This window comes from Vollenhovia emeryi, unplaced genomic scaffold, assembly GCF_000949405.1.
Source record: "Vollenhovia emeryi isolate VEMERY1.0 unplaced genomic scaffold, V.emery_V1.0 DF939131.1, whole genome shotgun sequence".
Taxonomy (NCBI): Eukaryota; Metazoa; Arthropoda; class Insecta; order Hymenoptera; family Formicidae; genus Vollenhovia; species Vollenhovia emeryi.
In genome coordinates this window covers 336057-355509 of record NW_011967235.1, presented here as the reverse complement: position 1 = coordinate 355509, position 19453 = coordinate 336057, and the positions used below count along the sequence as shown (strand labels likewise).

Genomic DNA, 19453 nt, shown 5'->3' with positions numbered 1-19453 from the left:
TCGTGGGACAGTGTCTCCGAAATCATTATAAAATCCTTACGAAATCCCGGTGTAATTGTCTTAATGTTCAAGTTTCTTCACTTGCTAGACAATAAACATTAAATTTGAACCTTTTCTCAGCTTGTCTTTATTTTCCAAAAAAATTTACTTCTTTTAGTAAATATCCAAATATATATCATAGTTCACACCAATAAGCGCGTATTCTTTTCAAAATAAGACTGAAGTAGTTGCTATTAGAACAACAGCGAGTTAAAACGTTGATACACCTTTGCGCGCAAATTCGGAACAATAAACAGTAAATTTAAATACAAAGTTACTTTTCGTTAAAACCACGGTTAGACTAGTGATAAAAGTTGGAAGCAAGGAAATACGTGACCGAATACTGCAATCTTAACTGAAATTACCTCTACAAGAAAATACTACTTAGTAAAATAAGAAAAATATATTTTGGGGAAATCTAACAACTCTTTGAGGTTTAACAACGTTACATATTTTTAAACGTGCATATAAGAAAATTATTTGCAATTAGATGAGATTATTTGTAATCGGATGAATTCGTATGAAATAAAATCGTGTAATCGGTGGGACAACATCTTAGCTAGTGGTTAGCCCCTTGACAAAAAGTATCTCGTAACGTTTCGCAATTTAGATAACCATCTGTCGTCGTCGAATAATTTCCGTAAAGCCTGAACTGTATCCTATTTTCATCTGCCTATACCTGCACCGATTTTCAAGGCGTTACGCCATAATATTAAACCATTATACAAAATAAATGATACCATTTTACAAGAATGTTAGAACACATCTCTCAGGAGTCTCGTTCGCGGTCTTGATCTAAACAGGAAAACGCCATCGGCGACAAAAGGACTGGCTACATCCTGTACGAAACTGGCAGGCTGGAAAAAAAAAGAGACAAAAATCGATTAGCCCATAAGCGCGGTCGCGCGACTTCGTCCTTCCTCCAATCTCCGAATCGAATCAAGCGCCGTGCTTGAACGAACTTACGGCACAGGCGATATAAAATAACGCCCGAAGGGGAAAAATGATCCCGTGCCGCAGCCATAGCCGCGACAGCTAATTGCATTCGTTAAAGGGGCCCGCCCAGACCGCGTTAGTGCTTTCTTCGCCGAGCGGGGCACTCTTTCTCCCCGGACCGCTCGCCGCCCTTCGCCTCCTTTTTTTCCCTTTCATCCCTCCAGACTACGCACTGCGCTCCCCGACGGTCTTTTCCTCCGCCGTTCGGCCACTCGTCGCAATTTGCGGGAGCCAGCGAAACCGGCGAGGGAACTTCCTGAAGAGGTGTTGCGAAAGTTTCGGATCAAATGAATGAAAAACGGCGGAGAAGATGGGGGGGAGGGAAAGCGGCTGGAGAACAGTGGTGGATTAACGCACGGGGGCGTCGATTCGCGAGTCTTCCCGACTTCTCTCGAGATCTCGAAGCGCGAGGTACGCATATTTCACGAATAAACCCCACGTCAAATGTGGGCATTACAATAGCTGCGTTCGGGATTGCAAACGCGACGCGTCGGAGTGCTCCTCCTCCCTGTCTATCTCATTCTCCTCTCTCGCTCACTCGAACGCGAAAGAGCACTCCGACGCCTCGGATTAGCAACGCCGAGCGCAGCTAATGTCACGAGTACCAATAATACGTAGCATTAAGCGAAAAAGGATGTTTAACGTTTGCCACAGGATCTTTTCGGTCCGGCACTTGCTCCGATATTCCGCGGAGAGTCCCCCAAGTGCCTTGATCCACCGCCGGGAGGGAAGCGCGAGTCGAAGGGGGAGAATCGAGGGGTTACACGAGTATGGCACGTCGTGCGGGCGTTTTCGTTGCGTTTTATTGATCCGATACAGTCGTAAATGGTACAATCGGCAATCATCGGCGGTATACAATCGGTATAGTTATATGTATATATACACTTATGTACATGTGCGCCGAAAGGCGCAGCGCGCGCGCGCGCGCCGCCCGTGCTCGCAGGGCCGATACCCGGGGCGGAAATAATGCTTCCGGATTATCGTTACGTCGGGATATAACGGCGAGAAACCGAGCACGGGGGCGTCCTGTGACTCCTGGCCGTCGAGAGATACAAAGTCGTAAAAAAAGAACCAGCGGGATGGAGGTGGAGGAGGGAGGAAACGACGGGGTGAGGTTGGCGAACGGAAAGACGTGTCGATTGGGTCTCTATCGAAGACTAGAAAACGTATACTCGTTTATTGTACACTAAAGCCGCGGCAGCATTGTTTTATACGCCTTACCTGTCTATACGTTTTAATGGAGCCTTAACGCCTACAACGCGATTACACTTATACGTGCGTCGATATGGATAATGGGTGGAGGATCGAGCGATCCGTCGATCGCGCGAGCTGGACGAGAAGAGTCCGTCAGCGGGGGGGTTTCGTCCCTCGTCCCGTAGGATAATTGTCGGCCTCACCGCGGTCGATCCTCCGTCTCCTCGTCGTCGATCGCGCCTCGTCAGCGTTCGATCGGAAGCGCTTTCGCGATTTCGCACGGTCATTAACCGCTTCAGCACCGAGCCGAATCGAACTGCTAACTCCCGTTTCGATCAATCTCATTCGGCGGGACGGACAAAGCGCGTCTCACTACGAGTACTTGCCAAGAGCCGTTGGTTGTAGAAATTTTTCACGCATCTTTACCGCGAAAGAGGCATGTCTCGCGAATAAACGATATAATTTCCCTATCGCGGAAATTACCATCAAATTATCGCATTGTAAAGAGATGTAAAGATACTCGGAAACTTTCCAACGTCTTACCTTAATTAAGGCGAGGTCCCTGCCGCGTTCCTTAACGGATCATTCAAGGTGGACGCACGCCGGACGGCGGCAGGTGCTGAAAGAGTTAATTACACGACCGACGGAAACTGGAATGCCGCCCGGTGGGACTGATCGTCGACTTTCTTTGCTGGCTATCCGGGACACGCCGCGGCGAAAGGGACGGCTACTCGAGGTCCTCCCCGACGCCGTATGTCCCTCTTTGCGCACCCCGACTCTACCTTCTCCGAAGTGAGAAGTTATCAAGAACCACTGCCCCGTCGAGGATATCGAGAAAGGTTGCCATCGGACGAGACACTATTTCCCGCATCGCTCTCTCTATCGAGCGATGAATTCCTGGAAGAGACCCCTCTCTTATTCCTCGACTCGATCTCTCGAGCCAACCGATTGATCGCTTCTACTCGGACACGGTCTCGAACAAAGTTTGCCGGCGACGATACTTGGCTCTTTGCTAATGGACGTCTCCTTGCTTCCGAGGGCCGGTCGTTCCACCTTCGGTTAAGTGTTCGGTTAATTTTCGCCCACGCCTCTTTCTGGATCATGGCTGTAGCGTGGACAGGAAACTCAAGTCAATTGACCGAAGGTCGCAGGCACCGACCCTCGGGGGCGCGTTGAGTTTTCGCCGAGGTAATTCTTCGAGAGACGAATTTACGAAGTGTAGGAAAAAATATGTTCTTTTCTCCGTTTTTAATATAAAGTGCGGTATAAATAGAAAATGGACTGAGTTCCAGCGGAGGGAGTTTTATCTTAGCTTTCGCGGCCTCCTGTTTCCCTATGGGAGATATTATTTATAGATCGCGTGACGTGTGCGTGAGTTATGTCAGTCTCGTTAATTCTTCGGGATAGAGTAACCTTTTCTCACTCCTCGAGAGTGATTTTACGCCGCGTTCCGTGTTTCGAAACGCCCCTCGATTGACGGTTATTGGTGGCTTCGTTTCCGCACGATTAATCGATCGCGCGGACGAGATAGGAAAGTATAAATCTCGATCTTCCTAACTAGAGTCTGGATTCTAAGTTTCAGTTTCTCAAACAAGGCGGATTCAAAAGGGTCCACGGTTAGCGCCTCCCTCGGAAACCTTCTCGCCAAAGTTTCTGGACCTGTTGAATCGTTATTCCTCGTGGAGCCCGCTTATATTTAGACAAACGGCGCGAGGCGAATTCTGCCCGGATTAACATCCCCAGGGATCGTGTATTTCTCAATTATAAATAAAAAGAGTCGCTCTTATTTATATCGAATGCTACAATTGCGTGAAAAATACTCCGCAAAAATATGTACTTCTACATAAACAGCAAAATATTCGGGAAAACAATACCGCGTCTACCGAGTCCCTGAAGAGATCAAACCGCTCTCGTTTCGCCGCACAATATTGAAAGGACCAAAGTGTCCTCGTTAACGTTACGACATCGCGGAGCGATTTCAGACGCTTTCACGCACGTTATTTCATAACGCTTTGTGCCAAGCAGAAACGATAGAACAAAAAAAGGATTACGAGCGCTGTAAACGTATTGAAAAGAATCTACCAATCAGTTAACGTCGACCGGGCTCTCTTCGACGATCTTCTCTAACAGCTGGCCCGACTCAAAGTCCCTGCACCTGTCCGTGGCGCACATTGTCGGGCCTAAAGGCGAGCCGATCTCCTGCGGCAGACCTTTCTTGAGGACGTTAAGGTACCCCTAGCTTTGAATCATATCGCTAACGTACTCCTCGTGAAGCGCGAGGAGATGGCGCGGCACGTCGAGAGCGGTGTGTAGGGTTACAGTTACGCCGCGGTTCAGACTGATCGCCGGATAGAAGACGCCGTAGAGATCGCGGAAGGCGATGCCGCCCTGCGGCTGATCGTTGACGAAGAAGCGCAGCGTGTGCGTGGTGTCCAGGTCGAGGAGGACGCCGACGGTCGAGCCTTGCTGTACGCCACCCTCCGTGCGTTGCGCGTGACCGCCTCCGTGCATGAACCACGACCGCTGCCGGTCTATGTACATGCTCCAGCCTTTGTCGTCCTTACCTGCGAGCAAAACGATTCGCAAGGTTGCACGCGAGGTTGTTGAATCCCCCTCGGAGCGAATAGTCTAACTGAAGCTCATTTCGGATTGCATGCCACGTAAATGACTTTACGGTGATTAACGTTAAAAATGTCAGAAATTAATTGCGTAACGCTAGGAATATTTAACACTTCATTAATAGCGGCAACAGGGGGTCAATTCTGTATCTTGCACTATAGTGAAGATGAACCAAAAGTGTGCAGCTTCGTCCCTTTCTAACTGTCTCCTTAGAAAGAAATAAAGCCGCTCGTGTTTAGCATTTTCACTATATTGTAGATACAGAATTGATGCCAAGTAATAGCGAAAGCGATCTTTTACTCCCAGAAAAAAGATGTAGGTAGTTAGGTTGAACAAATGAGATACGTTGAAATCATATTTCTTCGAATCTACTAAATTTTTATTTACTTCTGCTAAAGCATTTGCTAGATTTGGAGAAATAGATATGAATTCTCCTAGAAATTCCAGTCTCAATCGAATAAAATTTTGGTTAAAGTAAAGAAATCAATTCTTTGAAATGAAATAAAAGTCTAGTGCGGTCAAATTCAAACAATGAATTTATTTCGTTTCAAACATACTTTCTTCTGGGTGTATGTACATGCACTAGTGTACTTTTCTACTCGTTTGAAATAATTAGGACAGGTGAAACGATTCGGTTATTTCTGAGCGAATTAGCGCGAGTTAACGCAGAGAATATTATGAAACGTTTGCAAGAAGAAAAAACAACACGTGACAAATTTCCGTAGTGCTTATTAGGCGGGACGCGATCGATTTTCGGATTTCATCAGTTCGAAGAGCATTGGCCCGGTTTCCATGTGTCCAAGAATCAAAGCACCCTCCTCTTCCAGTATGTCGCGCACTTTGCGATCTCGGCCGAATCTCTTAACCGTCGTTTTCTCCCATCCGGGGCGACATATAGAGACAAAGGCAAAGAGACGGAGAAAAGAAAACCAGAAAGCAGAGATAAAAATAGATAGATAGCCGGAGAGAAAAAGGCGGGAGGGCGAGAGAGAGAAATACGATACATACGTCTCTCGCCGCCGAATTTCCGAACAAACCAGGGATCTCCGGGGTGTACACCGGGTGGCGCATGAATATTTCATCGGGACCGGATAAACCGCACGATATTTTCCGCGGAGAAGAACAAGAGGCAAAGAGAGGGCCTGGTGGACTTACCCAGCATCTGATCGCGCGACACGTCAGCCCGGGCGATACCGAAGGCCGGATCGGTGTCACTGTGGTATCGATCTATGGTCAGCTCCCAGTAGTGCACGCCCCGCGAGAAGCCCACGCTCGAGAGGACCACGCGGTGCTCGTAGCCCTCGCAGGACGCGCTCATCGCGTCCTCGGATACGGACACCTCCTGCGGTATGCCGGCCGCGCCGGTGGCCCACGAAAACCACGCCACTGCGAGACCAAGAGAGGATACGCCTCGCTGTACACCATCGATTAATATTCCGCGGACTCGGATCCGCAAGCACGCTTAACGAACTACACGTTCAGGCACGAGCGTTGGGTTATCGAGTGCCGGGTTATTGGGAATTCGACGTCGCCGCCACCGCCGTCGCCGCCGCCGCCGCCGCTCGATGTTAATAACGACGTGACAGGATTGTGGAATCTTAATATGGGAAGGAGAATGGGGGATCTGATTTTCTGTGCGGCTAAATAATTTATAAGAATTTGATACGGCGAGTCGACGTGACTCGCGGAAACTGAAATGCAAAAAGAAGGCATGTTTCATCCTTCGCGGCGCGTTAAATAATTTAAAACTTTGACATGGAATTTCTCACACGACGCTATTGTCACCGTTGAACCACCGCCCGACGAGTATCAGGTTACGCGAGTACAAAGAATTTTTCCCTCGCAATCTTCGCATATTAAATGTCACATTTAGAAAAATCCGAAAGGATATAAATAAGAGATGAAAATTCAGCATGAAAAATTGGTCCATTGGATGTAAGCAGCGGAGATTTTAGATTAGATTACGAGTAACTCGATCTGTCGAATCTATTAGTCGATTCACGATTCCAAGCGACGAAGGTAGAACATTTAATTCGCCGCGGTGCTGAATAATTTAAGCATTTCCGCAGTAGAATTATATAGCGATAATGAAACATTTTTGGAAGATCCACTTCCTCTCCGGAACTGACGCAGAGGTAGACGCGTCTCCTCGGAGTCATTTGTAATTGTCGCCCGCATTATTCCGCAAACGCCACACGGATGGGCATTCTACCGCGGCCATTTCCACCGTCCATCTCATCGATCACGCGATCGTGCCGCGGAAAAAAAAATGCGCGTAGCTGGAAAATCGACGTCGCTTACGATCGTTCGTCTTCCACGCGACACCGACGCCGATTTTCCAGCCGAGGCCTCCGCGCGCCTCGCTCGGAAAGCCGTAAAGAAAAAAAGGAGAAAGCTCTCACCCTCGGCGGTCTGAAGGCCGATCAGCTCCGAGTACTCGCCCTCGCCAGCGCTGTTAAAGGCCCGCACCCTGGCGTTGTAGAGCGAGTTGAAGTGCAGCCCGTCTACCGTGCAAATGGTCTCGCGGCCACAGTACACCTCCTGCGAATCAGATTTCAAACGGGACATCCAGTGAATTTGCGGCTTGCAATTGTAGCCGGATAAGTTCTATTCTATTAACCAAGGGAGAAAATCACTTCCGCGAAAATAGACTCTGTATTAAGACGAGGAATGCTTTGCTTTTCCGAATTTTCGCTTTTCAGGAAATACTCGACAGTGTAAAATTTTATAAAAATAAGAGAATTTTATAAAGATTGCATCGCTACTTCTATACCGCAATAATGGGATTCTTTCTATGCACAAACGAATGACCGTGTAAAACGCAATAATTTACAAAATTGCTGCTTAACAGAATAAAACGATAAATTGAGAATCCCTAAAAATAGAAACGTGGAAAAAGACTCCAACGTTTTCCGTATATCGAGTAGTGACTAAAACAAATTGAAGTGTCCAACTTGACTCGAAAATTCTCGTTCCCTGTGGCGAGCGAGTATTGACGTTGCTCGTCTCAGTGGTGGATAAACGAAAATTGTGGATAAGGAGCGGAGTTTACCTGTCATGTCGACTTTCCTGAAAGAACCGTCAAGATAACATCGATTGGTCGACCGACAGATAAGCAAGCACGAGATACGTTATTAGATTTAATACCGGTATAAAAGTTTCGGAAAGCCGACGAAGTATACGACATAAATAACTTTCTTTTAGCAGTCATTTCCCTTCCAACGTCACTATCTTTATTATTTTATTCAATTTTTATTATTCATTATGCATGTGTCTTGATAAAAAAATGAGGCTGCCGATTGATCTTGAACATAAAAAAAATTTCAAGTTTCAATCAACCTCAGCTGGCCACATTTATTAAATACGCTTTCACAACGATTCGACCTTTGTTTTAGGTCCTTATCAAGCGAGATCTAAGAGTAAATGTTTTACATACAGATTACGTGAGCAGTATAAAAGAATTGTACAGTATCGCAGAATGATTGTCGGCCTACCTTGTTGCGGAGTTTTGTCAAATGAAATTGAAACCACATTTTGGCGGAACGGAGTTCAGTATTAAGCGTATAATTTCACTAACGTCCGGAGTCGAGGGGTGTAAGACCAAGACTGATCTTACTGCCGTTCAATCTGATATCTCGTCCAACACACATCTCTCGATACGTTTACTTGTGTTTAACAATTAACAACGCAACTTCAATTGACTTTGCACTCTTCAACCAAAGAGTGCAATCATTTTTTGACTAATATCTCACTAACATAACAATATTGGCCAAACGAACGATATGAGATCATTAACAATTGTGTGAACAGATTACTCGAAAAGGGTCCAAATCTGGGACCGAAACGTCGTTTGTTAAAAATAAAAACATTGGCCAGTGTAGGTCGTTTTAAAAACCTATATTTCATCGATTTTAAATTACTGGCGATATTAAATCTATTTGTGAGGTAATAGAAAAATGTTTGCCAGCGTTTGTAAAGTTTGCTAAAAGTTTCGTACCTCTTGTTACACGAGTCAGAAATTAAATCTTTGCACATTTTACATTTCCTCTAAATAAAATCAGGCAGAACAAGGGGGATTAATTCCGGACTAGCGATTCTCCCGGCAAACCCGATCCTTATTCGTCAAAGGAGCCTTCGCGATTCCCGCTGCTGCGAGCACGAAGAGCGACAGCGCGGAAACGGAAACCAGAAACCGGGAAGCCCGAGGCATCGTGCCGCGCGAACGAGCCCGATTTAAATATTAAAAGGAGGAGGATGGACCGTGCTATCCCGATGGCCGCCAAGAGGACTGGCGATAGGTCGGGCGAGGGGGGAGGGCGGCAGAAAGGACGAGGAGAGCGTCGGCAACGAGGACGATTTATATTCGCGGTATCGCTCCGTTCGTTAACGAGCGCCATATCGCAATGCCGCCGCGCCGCGTGCATTATTAACAAAGCATGAAAATTTAGACGCGCGATTTACAAGACCGACCCGAGGCACGTTTGCGCGAGCGGGAATTCATACGCGGCGATGGCGATACACGCGTTACTCTCGTTGATTTTACTGCGGATTTAGCATTACGTTCCTCCAGCCATTTTGAGGGTGAAATCTTCATGAAAGACAAGGATTGATACAATCTCGTGATAAAACTACACCCAGAAAAAAGGATTTAGGCCCGTATTTATAGTCGTTTCTCAATTCTCGTCTCAGGAGTGCGTCAGGTGAGACACTCAGGTTGGAGTTTTATGTCTTGAGATACAGACGGTTCAATAGTTACATTTTGATTAAAGATCAACTGTATTCAGCTGAAAGGGGGACCGATACATGAAAAATTCGTCTTGAGATTTAAAACGTCGATTAATGCGGCGATACACAATTTTTCTCGACTAAAATCTTAGATGATACGAAATCCAAAAACTATTTTCTAAAACAATAGAGTTAAAGTAGGGCCCTCAATAAAACTAAACAACATATAGAAAACGGCTAATGCGGGTCTAAGGTAGGATGTAGGTAGCCTATACTTGTAATTTATTAAAATGTGAATTCATATACCGTTTCTTTCCACCTTTGTCCTGCGCGCCGGGTTTTTTTTTCGGACGTATATCGTCAGGTGGCGCACAAATATTTGAAAGAATTAAAATATCCAACGATATTAAAGTAATTCCATGCGAGAGTGCTAGCTTTACGATATCGTTCTCTCGTTCACTTCGCGCGCAATTTTATTTCCTCTTACGCCGGCGAAAGACAAAACCCTATGATACTCTACGACCGTCGGTAAATTGCCTCACATTAATATCGTGGATTATGTGGCAAACGACGGTTCGAACTGCCGTCATTTGATAAAAACTTCTAATGAACGGGACGATATCGCCGGGAGCAATTAATAATTGCCATCGCCCGAGAGGATCGCTCGTTTCTCACTGTAAGCCCGGAATCTTCGAGTTATGGACTTCAATTAACGCTCTCAATACCGAATCTTCATTTACCGGAGGGAGAATCCTAGTGCACAAATCGTTTCTTCATTCACGCGCGACGTGCCGGTTTAAAAAAGCTCGATTTAAATTCTTATAAACTACAATTTCCTTACGCGACAATTAGAGATGTCGCCCATTCGGGACGCCCCGCAAGTGGATTAATGTAGCGCGTTTAACTGCCTTCATTCGGCGCGTTAATCTCCAAATTTTTCAAACTCGCGCCACGAATTTGCTCCACGAGGAAGCTCCTTTTAATCCCGACTTTTATGTCGCGGCTCACGCGCGTTACTTAGGCTGAATTATTGGCCGTAATCGCGTTTCAGGGCGCCCGCTGCCACCCGCGTTTACGATCAATAAAACGCGAAAGACGGCGTTTCGAGTCCGGCCGAGTGGAGACCGAAAATAAATGCGACGAACGACCTCGCCGATCCGGAAACGCGCCCCGAATGGATACGTAGCCGACCCTTTGCGAAGGGCCGGTATTCGCGCGCGAACGATTCGTACCCGGTACTACCGTACCGTAAAAAAAAAAAATCTCTACAAAAAATAAACTTCACGGACGATCGGCATCAATATTCATTTCGCGGCACGCAGGAACAAATTCCCAACAAAAGAGGGGTTTTATGATCCTGACGTTTCTCCTGATCCCCTTTGCGCTTCGATGTCACGCCGATGACCGGTATTATCCTTTGGCAAATTGAAAGGCGGATTTCATACGCCTCGTCCCCGCGCGGTTTTATTAAACGCTCGTATCCAGGAATCGGTCCGCATATAAGATTCGTTTTCATGCCGCTACGTGTGTCATATATGTATATTGTTATATGGGACGAAAATTGTGGAGCAATGAAATTTGAAATAAAGCTGAGCGATGATGCCGTGCACGTGTGGCTATTCTCGTGTATATATCATAATCCAGAAATGGTAACAAAGTACAGTACCGGTCAAAATGACATATCGCCGTTAGGTTCTCCGAGCTCTCGTTAAAGCGCATCGAATGTGCGCAAAATTTCACAGTAGACGCCTGATAACAGGTGCGTCTCGTATACACAAAGGATAATGAAATTTGACAAGATACACCGATGATTTTCGAACTTTTTATTCGTGCACTTAAAAACTGGCCGTGCTCAAAAAACCAAAAGGTGATGTAATTTTGGCCGGCACTGTACTTAAAATGATAACGTCGGAAAGTTAAAAAAATATATTTAAATCCCTCTCGGTGAATGAAAGTAATGGTTGTTAAATCAGGCAGATCAAGTGGGTATTTTCAGTCTCCAGAGGGGATTCCCGGTAGCCAATTCTGCACATGTGCAAATACGAAATCTAACTAAAAATCGAAAAAATCGCCGACAAGAAGGTACACTGCTGTAGAATTTTAACGAATGCATTTCACAGACAAAGTTACATCTCCTTTCCCTCGAGGTTACACTGTCACGTTTAGTTCAACATACACAAGGAATCTTTTAGAGTTTCCTGCCACGTTCGTGGCAACTCGTCCCCCCCCTTTTTTACTATTTTTACTACGAGTAACTCCCTTTAGCCGAGCGCGAGGAAACCTCGTCTTAACTTTTCGAGAGCGAAACTGACGGACAGTTCACCTCACGTCCAACGAAATTAGTATCACTAATTCACACCTTCAATAACATTTCGTATCAAAAGCGTCGCATTCAATCGTGTTACCCTTCATCTAACGTTATCAGTAAATATTTTGTTCAAGTATCGTAACTTCTCTCTTTAATTCGATCCCTTTTTAAAGCAGAATAAAGTCTTACCCGTTTAGATAATCTCTGTCCCTCCAGTCTGCTTTTAAAAGGAATCGCGTGCGAGAGGGAAGTTGTGAGACACCCGAGAAAAAATATTTACCGGCGTATGAGAAAATTGACGCGTCCCTGCCAAGATTTCCGTGGGAGAAATAGCAGACGTCGAATGTTATTTAATGCCGGCGCGGGTCTCTTTCTCGGTGTCATCTCGTCCGCGCCGGGATTGGAGAACAATTCCACGGGAAGACGTCGTGAGAACGTCGAAGTGTCCCATTGTTGGGCAAAGTCGTATCGCCCGTCGTCGCGGGATGATACCGGCCGGAGGAGGACGCGGCGAAGAAACACCGGAACCGGACGTCGCGTCGGCAAAGAAACGAGAACGATGGAGGGTCGGACGAGTGAAGTGTCATCGAGGAATTCGCGGGCGATCTCCAGAAAGCCTCGAGAGATCCGAGCCTCCAGCGTGCGACAGCGTCTCCCCCGCCGACGGGTGAGCGCAATTTCTTCGGGATACACGGGAGGGAGGGTTGGGTTGTGTTTACTCACCCTGAACTCTCCGCCGCAGCCGTCGTCCAGCTCCAAGAGGTATCCCTCGATAGCGGGGCCCCTCTGACTAGTGCAGCCCATGATCCCGTGGCCAGGTGGCGGCTGCCAGGCAACGGTGACGCTGTTGTTCTCGGCGCTACACTCTTCGGGGATCAGTAGAGGCGCTCCGGGTGCTGGAAATGCGTGCACGGTTTAACAGCGCTCCGCGTTATTGTTATCGCCGGCCGGCGCGTGGCGTCGGAAACGCGGGAGTGAAGTAATGAGCTAGATTTAACAATGTCTTTTGTGCGTGCGCGCGAGACTCTTGGCCCCGAGAGCGAGCCTGGAATCGATTCCGACGACGATGATTGCAGGAACTTTCGCGATAATTCGAAATATTAATTGTCACACGTTGAATACACGAGGAGAGGCAAAGACTACTTTGATCGGTTTGAAACGAACCAGCTTCTCTAATGCGGTAATGCAACGAACTCCTCGCTCGCGTGACGGAAAAGTAGATACGGTTACTTTCAAGTTGTCTCGTAAAAATAAAGTTATAAGCAGACTATAAATTAGTTGTTGTACTTGCTTAAGGACGAGAGCTTCCAATACTGAAATTTTCTACTTGGGTAAAACTTAAGAAGTACACACTTAAGAAGTTCTCCGGGTAAGTAACTAAACATTTCGTATTTTCGTAACGAAAGGATTGAGGTAAAGGCATTTAACTTCGGAGATTTCGAGCCAACAAAGTTTGCTTGTAAATCATTTTACAAGCGAATAAGCTTATAAATAAGTAGAAAGTTGCAATGCAAATAGATTAGAATGCAAGAAGTGGGAGGGGAAAAAAAATTTCCGATAAAATTACGACGCGTATATACGGCGATTATAGCGTAACAAACCTGCGATGAAATCGCCAATTAAAAACACCGTGAGGAAAGCGAGGCCAGATTCACACATGGACGATTTCATTTGGACAGTTTTAATTACCGCCGGCTGACTTCGATATAATATGATTCGAAACCGCGTCGGGTATTTGGCTGCAATCCGATTTGCCTCGGAGCCGGTGATGACCTTCGGCGGCAATAATTTCACGATTTAAACAGGCTTCGGGACTGCCGAATTTACCGCGAGTTTGCTAACGACGGACGGGAACTTGGTCGTTGCCGCGCGACCGCACGATTCTATTCGATTCTGACTGCCTAAGGTACAAGTTGAAGCTGCGGAAATTACAGAGCGCTATCCAGATTTCTGTCCCGCAGAAATGCATTGAGCTGCCGGGGCAGAGGGCCATATCTCAATTTGCCAAATCGATCGGAATACGTACAGCTTCCTCGACAAAACGCCAGAGTCAAATTGATCCTTCGTATTGGAACCCAGTTGCAAAATTACGTTACAAAAAGTAGCCACTTAAAAGGAAAAAAAAGACTGTTTTAAATGTCCAAAAGCTCTTGCACAACGTCTCTTCTCGCGGGAGATGGCATTAATTAATTTAATAAACAAATTAATAAAATTCATAAGGCTCTCATGTGGTAAACACCAATTCGAAGGAATAAAGACTAAAGAGCCGTGACAGGATGATAGTGTCTAAATATTTCTTACCTTTAAAGAGTGAGAACAAGTGTCCATAGGCAAATGGCCTCATTTTTTTCGCATTCGATTTTAGTCACAAAGTAGGTACCAAACGAATGGTCTCGTCAAGCTGATTACAGATATATCAGTCTCAGAGTGTACCTATTTAACGTTCCAGAGATATCGGGCTCCAGAAGTTCCATTCCATTCCAAACAAATGGTGTCTGTCCAGACGGCTTCATCGCTTGCGTCCTGAGAATTTTTTGAGCCCGATATCTCTGGAACGTTAAATAGGTACGCTCTGAGACTGACATATCTGCGATCATCTTGACGAGACCCTTCGCTCGGTACCTACTTTGTGACCCAAATCGAAGGCGAAAAAAATTGGGTCGATCTTGTTCTCACTCTTTATTGCAAAGAACATTACCTCAGCCAGGGTTTGAACCTCAAGGGGGCAACCACTTAATGCAATCATGGGATTGTGTCTCTGAAATTATTACGAAATCCTTACGAAATCTCCATGTTATCGTTTTGCCTTCATTTTCAAGTTCCTTCACTTGTTAGACAATGAACATTAAATTTGAACATTTTCTCTACTTATTTTCATTTTCTCAAAAAATTTACTTCTTTTAGTGAGTATCCAAATATAAATCCATAGTTCACGCCTATAAGCGCGTATTATTTTTTTCATAGGACATTTTTATAATAGGACTGAAGTAGTTGCTGTTAGGACAGTGAGTTTATACACCTTTGCGCGCAAATTTAGTACAATAAACAGCAGATACAAATACAAAATTACTTCTCGTTAAGACCACGGTTAGACTAGTGGAAAAAGTGAGAAGCGAGGAAACGCGTTTTCTACCTAACCGAATACTACAATCTTAATTGAAATTACCTCTATAAGCAAATGCTTATTAATAAAATCAAAAAGATATAATGTTTTGAGAAAATCTAACAGCTCTTAACAACGTCGCCTATTTTTATTTAAACGTGCATATAAAAAAACTATTTGCAATTAGATGAAATTATTTGTAATCAGATAAAATCGTATGAAATCTAATGAAATCATGTACTCGGTGGGACAACATTTTAGCTAGTGGCTACGCCCTTGTTGAACCTGGACCTTCTTCTCACTAGGCGGGCGTCTCGCCAATTTGACCACAGAGGCATGTGGAAATATTCATCGCTTTATTCATCATATTGATTTGATAAATCTAGTCCGCTCTCCGCTCCGTAAAAGAGCGATCGGCCGATATTGATCGCTGTTGGATCGTTCATTAAGGGGCACGCAAATGTTAGGGATAGTCCGCTTTCGAGCGCGTTAACGCTGTAGGCGGTCGTTGGTGCTTCTACATGCAATTATCTGGCTTTCAGTGGAAAGCTCGGCGCGTCGCGACGCGGGTCGTCGGCTCGACGGTTAACTTGTCGGCATGCTAATAAACCAAAAGCATTTCCTCTCTCGGTGCCGTCGCTGCCCGCTGGCGGCGTGCGGTTTCGCGCAAACTTATCTCTCGAAAACGCCCCTCGACACCGGTGCCCGTCGACCTCCCCGTCCGTTTCGGTCGTCGATTCCGGATGCGCCGGCAGCATAATCCGATCGGACGGTCGTCGCCGAGGAGTAAACACGCGCCAAAAAGGCGAAAGACGGTGAAAGGCCAAGGCTTGGCAAACACGTCGCGATGTGCAGTCGGATAAAAAGAGACGTGTCCCGAAAGTTACCGCGTCCTTTTTGCCACGTTGGTGGATGCTGTTGAGTCGCAAAAACCGCGATCAAGCTTTTTCACAAAATTCTCTCGCACGGGGCGCCTCGCGTCTCTCCACCGCATTACTCTTTTAGCGTCAAGTTCTTTCGGCGACTCGAGATCAACTTTTACCCCGCGATACACACAGTCCGCATCGGAATGATGACCGCTCGATTTTTATTACAAATCAGACTGCTTTCTGTAATAAACAGAAAGGTAGACGAGTCGGGGTGATCGATAGCGATTGGAGTCGTGATAAAAGAGTACGTGTTTTTTTTTTCTGCAGAGCGAAACGCGGAATTTCAATGGCGTCCCCGTGCGTGCGCGCAGATGAAAAAGTATTCTCTTCTATAATTTTCCGGAATAAAAGCCGTGGAAGCTGCGATTCCACACAAAACTAATCACCTTTCCGATTTCGGGCGAAATTGACTCGCGAATTCAATGATGTACGAAACTTAATACGTTTTTTTTCAATATATATCTATATATGGCGTAGGAAAAATCACATTTTTCTGTACAAAAGATGTAATCTTTTACATAGGGAAATATTATTTCACGCATGGGATTAAAAAAATGCAATTTTTGCATGGAAAACTATGGGGGGGATTTGAACAAACGTACCGCGATACATAAAGGGGAAAAAAATGATCCATGGCGCGTCAATAAGAGAGATCCAATTTTGTTTCAAAATACTGAATATTTCGTTATATCGCGACGCGAAAAGCCTATAATAGTGGACGGATTAAATAACAAATTATTGTAAAATCACATTGTTTAACGTTCGCGTGTGCGAAATCGCTCGTGGTTGACGGGAGAGACATCCGAGGGGCGTTGTACCAAAGTTTATAGATTATTAACTTCCATTTTATACGCACAGACAAACGCAGAACGCTAGGAATAATGTTTCGCCTACTTGCAACGTCAGGGAAGACGTAACACGTGTATGCATAATTAACTGACTTCGTGCTTAATAGCGAATCGTCACGGAGAGTTCAGCGTATCCTTGGAGAGAGCCGCTACGCTCCACGAGAGCACGAGAGGTCTAAGGTCCCCGCGGTACTCGCATTATGAAATTAGGCTAATGGCACTAGCATTACATAACTACGCTCGGCGTCAAACCGCCAGAGCTTTAATCCAAATTAAAACCGTCTTGAGAAACATTTATCATCTTATTTCCTCGGCACGAGCGAAAAGGCAGCATTGCTTTTCATTTGAACACACGAGCAGGAAGTCGTGAACGCGCGCGTTCGACGTGCGCTTTATTTAAATGCCCGGCGGTGACTCGAGAAAGCCTAATAGAGCTAATAACCTTGCTAGTAAAAATGTTGAAAAAAATCTCAGACGGGGAGACTATTTTATCCGCGAAGTCACGGTGTAAGAGGAGACTCGCGAGATTTAATTCTCGGGACGAGATGTTAAGCGAGATCGCGTAATTTGCGTCACGTGGCGAAAATCGAAAGGAGAAAAGTCGTTTATGTCAAATAGGAAAAGAGCGACGCGGCGCGGAATAAACTTCGCTCGCTGTTTCACCCCGCTTATCGCGATCCAAAAACTCGTGTAATCCGACATGGAGCCTCGATGAAGCCGTTCGCACGGTAAATTCCGTTACACCACGCTCCGTCGCTCCATGTCGTCGACATTACTATCGATTATCCCGGATTTCGTCGGATTTTACGTCGACGCTATCAACGTGCGAGTCCATAATCTCTAGGTATTGCAGCCAGCGTTGGACGGTTATTTCTTTCGACGTCGTGACACACCCCGATGTGACACGCGCATATATTCTCTGACGCGTCGAAACGTACGGAGATCACTAACCGATTATTATCGATGTTCAATTGAATCCGGGCGAATTAGCAAGCCGACGGGGCAGCGATACCGCGCTCGTTTACGATCCGGCCCAAATAACGGCAAGAATCCGGATGAGGCGCGAGGTGTAACGGTTACACCGCGGCGTCAATTAAATCCAGCTGGAAGAGAGTCGCGAGGGGGAAACGCGCGAAATATCGATCATCCCGCCTTTTACGAGGGCGCCGCTCGTAAAAGCGGGAATTAATGGGCAGGACAGGTGCACGCGAGTGACTCGAAGATCTCCGGCTTCCGAAGGAGGCGGCGCGCTCGACGGAGAGAGAGAGAGAGAGAGAGAGAGAGACAGACCCGCGTGGAAACAACGGATAAAAAACTGTTACGGCCGCTCTTTTTACAGCTTTACAATGGGGTTCGACGTGAATCGACACACCGGCGAAACTTTATGCCCATATCGGAATGATTTATCGAACGGCGCGAGAGACGCGTCGCGCCACGCCGCGCCGATATCCGATGCGTACAGACTCTCTCTCTTGCTCTCTCTCGTTCATTCTGTTCGCTTTGTGAGGAAAACGTGGAAAAAGAGTGAACCGATAAGGGTTATACGGTGGAGAAGAGAGAGAGAGAGAAAGAGAGAGGGAGAGAGTAGCATGACGAAGCGAAGAATGCGCCGATAGCCCGTTAAAATGTATCGCGTGCGAAATATATCTCGCTGATAAAACTTAGCGACAGGTGAAAATAAACTTCGCGGAGGGATGGACGGCTCTCTCTCTCTCTCGGCCTGGCGAAAAATGGTCTTCGCGCGAGAGGGGGACTCGACAGTGATCTTGACGAAGTTCACCGAGGACGATCTTTCACGCTTCGCTCCGAGCGCGGAAGCATTCTTGAAACAATCACGTTCGCCTCGGCACTTTCGTTTCTCGAAACGCGAGGCAACTGTTCGCGCGCGAGAAGCTCTTCTTTCAAACTCCCTGACGATCCCCGACGATACTTTTGATTCGAGCTCGATACGGTACGACGGTTCCTCTTCCTTATATTACATTCGCAGACGGACGCATTTGTTTCCTCATCCACCTCTTTCTAGCAATTATGACAAAAGTCATAGTCAGACGAAGGAAGAGAGAAACTGGCAAGGACTCTCGACTTGTTAAGTTCATTAATCTTTACTTTTTATTTAAATCGCTAACTTCAGAGTCTTCTAAAATCCATTATACAGGGTGTCCCAGGAGGAAAGGTCAATATTCTGCGAGGTGATAGTATCGGTCATTTTAAGCAAAAATGTCCATACGAATTTACGTCCTATTCCCCACTGTTTCCGAGATAGAGCTATTTGAATGTACAGTTGCAAAATTACTGACAATAAGAAAGAGATACCACATACTATTTCTCGAAAAACTTGAAAAACCTTGGAAAACACTTTACGAGTCGGAATTCTGCGTGTAGGAAAGCGTCGACGGTATTCTTCAACAGCAGCAGTAGCACTACCGTCACAGAAACCGTAAACATACAGCATATCTGCATGTTCGACATTTGTGAATATGCGAGGCATTTTAAACATTTCTACAATGTTATCGGCACAACAGTCAACGAACGTATAAGAGTAAATTCCCGCAGACGTTTACGAGGTTGGACGAAGGGTGAAGTGTACACAGTAAAAAATTGTGCGTTTAAATGTTAAAATTTTCTTGTGTTACCAAGATTTGATTCTTACTTCAATGTAAAATTAACATAAAACGTACATGTTATTATTTTT

At 45.8% G+C, this 19453-nt stretch overlaps 1 protein-coding gene across 1 annotated transcript in view; it reads right to left on the bottom strand.

Annotated features, from left to right (window-relative positions):
* Nucleotides 1-1816: 1816 nt before the first annotated feature.
* The window catches only part of LOC105568214 (E3 ubiquitin-protein ligase TRIM9), a gene marked incomplete at its 5' end in the record, with an annotated part of 109873 nt that continues 92236 nt past the window's right edge, over nt 1817-19453 (bottom strand). Inside the window, 4 exons of the mRNA XM_012023687.1 lie at nt 1817-4793; nt 6004-6234; nt 7251-7389; nt 12605-12777. Of these exons, the coding sequence (XP_011879077.1) occupies nt 4465-4793; nt 6004-6234; nt 7251-7389; nt 12605-12777 (872 nt within the window). The remainder of the gene's footprint in view (nt 4794-6003; nt 6235-7250; nt 7390-12604; nt 12778-19453) is intronic.